The following is a 2,347-nucleotide window of genomic DNA, read 5'->3' as shown; positions in this document are numbered from 1 at the left end:
GGTCAACCTGCTTCCTTTTGAGAATTACCACAGGGGACTTGAGTGAAACTGAAATCCATGTGGGACATGAGGAACAGAAATGAATGTGGGATAGAGAAATAAGGAAGGCCGTCTATCTACGTTCCTGTTTGTCTGTGCCGGACCTGTCCGGTAAATCGGATTGTTGATAACAATGAAAAGATATTCAGAAATGCTATGTAAAACCTGCTACACACGGTACAATCTTTCAAGTAAAACTTTAAATTACACACTTTTGTCCGCGACACACAGCAGAGGAATTTTACACCGTTTCATGCCCACATAAAAGATTTATCTGATGGTGAGAAAAAATCGTGTGTACCAGGCTTATACGAGTAAGTAAAAGTAGGTAGAAGAAATTTAAGTTATTTACTCCTACGATATGATTACGATTAGGAAAAAATCGTGTGTACCAGGCTTATACGAGTAAGTAAAAGTAGGTAGAAGAAATTTAAGTTATTTACTCCTACGATATGATTACGATTACGCACTTTGTCCGCGACACACAGCAGAGGAATTTTACACCGTTTCATGCCCACATAAAAGATTTATCTGATGGTGAGAAAAAATCTTGTGTACCAGGCTTATACGAGTAAGTAAAAGTAGGTAGAAGAACTTAAATCTCCTACGATACGATTACGATTAGTCTTTCTTCATACTTACTTGCTTTCATAAGAACCGTACATCCATTAGAATCCTGGGCATTCACGTCAACACTAGGTTGACTCAGTACATAGTCCACCAAATCCAACTGGTTGCTGTCCAGGTTAGAAATGAAATGGACAGCCTGGCATTCTGTCCTGTGGAGAAAATATTAATGCCCGAATGAGAGTAAGGAGTCCCAAAACAGTATTTGCCACCGGAGAAAAACAACATATTGAGATTCTACAAATATCTCAAATGCCTACAGTGCAAATTGAATTCGATTAATGCCCGAATGAGAGTAAGGAGTCCCAAAACAGTATTTGCCACCGGAGAAAAACAACATATTGAGATTCTACAAATATCTCAAACGCCTACAGTGCAAATTGAATTCGTCAAATCATGGTTTCCGCAAACCACCACAAGTTATAAGACCGATTCCATAATATATGCTAGTATTTTAACCTATACCCCATAAAGTCCCCCATTTGTAATAATACCTGTATTTTACGGCGAAATCTATACAAGGAATTGAAATTCACTCTCCACTCACCTATCACGAATGCTCCAATCGCAGCCTTTGCCATTCAGTAGGACCACCACTTCCAGATGGCCATGTATGATGGCCACCATCAAGGCAGTCCTTCCTGTACCACCAGAGACCTTGTCTACATCTGCTCCAGACTTGAGCAGATAATCCACAATATCCGCTTTACCCTGGCGAGATGCTTTGATGAGGGCAGTCTCTCCCCAGGTCCCATAGATGTCAATGAGATGCTTTCTGAAACAGATAGGTGAGATTGGTGTGATATGACACCTATACAACATAAATGGCAAAACTTGTACAAGCACCTTAGGTAATTCACTACACTCTCACCCATCGCAAACACTCCAATTGCAGCCTTTGCAATCTGGACCAACCCAGCAGGAACACCACTTCCAGATGATTTTTTTGAAATATATTTAAAGAAATTATAAAGGTAAATGGCAAGTTTTCTTCTACCTCTTTCAGGATGGATGCAGCCTTCTGAGGAGGATTGAGGAGCTGGAGCTTTTTGAAAAACCAGGGAAAAGAAGGAATAAAATCCAATGTCATGAGTACTTGAGGTAAAATCTGAGTTACCTATTTCACGTGTCTTTAAAGTCACATTACTTCGTAAACTAGCTAGCAGACTACCTACATTTCATTCTAATCGGACTACTAGAAGAAGGACGCATGTCATCAGCGGAACGTGAACCATCTGTCCAGAGAATCCTGAGATGTAGATTGATTGCTGGCAGGAAGCGTCCTGAAGATGAAGGAGTTCAAATAAATTATATTTAGTTTTGGTTCGATAGAGGATTGATATCGCTTTAAAAGCTACTAAAGTTTTTAGTGACATGGGCAAATTAGGCGACAATCTACCCGTGTCCTTGCCAGCCTAGTTAACTTCGTTGCGACGCCGCGCCGGTTCGATTCCCGCCCGGGGCGGATTTTATCCTGAACGGATAATGTTCGTTCTCGGAACAACTGGTTTTCTGCTATCCCTTCCTTCTCGGACTACTAGAAGAAGGACGCATGTCATCAGCGGAACGTGAACCATCTGTCCAGAGAATCCTGAGATGTAGATTGATTGCTGGCAGGAGGCGTCCTGAAGATGAAGGAGTTCAAATAAATTATTTAGTTTTGGTTCGATAAAGGATTGAT

General features: G+C 40.9%; 1 protein-coding gene across 1 annotated transcript; it reads right to left on the bottom strand.

Annotated features, from left to right (window-relative positions):
- Positions 1-554: 554 nt before the first annotated feature.
- LOC103516687 (fibronectin type 3 and ankyrin repeat domains 1 protein-like) lies at positions 555-1,579 on the bottom strand. The gene is made up of 2 exons (XM_026827442.1): positions 1,214-1,579; positions 555-818 (listed from the first exon to the last, which is right to left on the bottom strand). The coding sequence occupies exons 1-2, from the start codon at positions 1,486-1,488 to the stop codon at positions 644-646; spliced, it is 450 nt and encodes a 149-aa protein (XP_026683243.1). The 5' UTR covers positions 1,489-1,579; the 3' UTR covers positions 555-643.
- Positions 1,580-2,347: the final 768 nt, after the last annotated feature.

The sequence above is a fragment of the Diaphorina citri genome, unplaced genomic scaffold, assembly GCF_000475195.1.
Source record: "Diaphorina citri unplaced genomic scaffold, Diaci psyllid genome assembly version 1.1 scaffold3, whole genome shotgun sequence".
Taxonomy (NCBI): Eukaryota; Metazoa; Arthropoda; class Insecta; order Hemiptera; family Psyllidae; genus Diaphorina; species Diaphorina citri.
Note: the sequence above shows the minus strand (reverse complement) of the source record. Positions and strands in the feature narration are given on the sequence as shown.

Excerpts from the sequence above, each read along its gene's own strand:
- LOC103516687 (XM_026827442.1), bottom strand. The coding sequence starts at position 1,488 with ATGTTGTATAGGTGTCATATCACACCAATCTCACCTATCTGTTTCAGA. Across the intron at positions 819-1,213 it reads GATTGGAGCATTCGTGATAG|GACAGAATGCCAGGCTGTCC; the intron begins GTGAGTGGAGAG and ends TTTTCTCCACAG.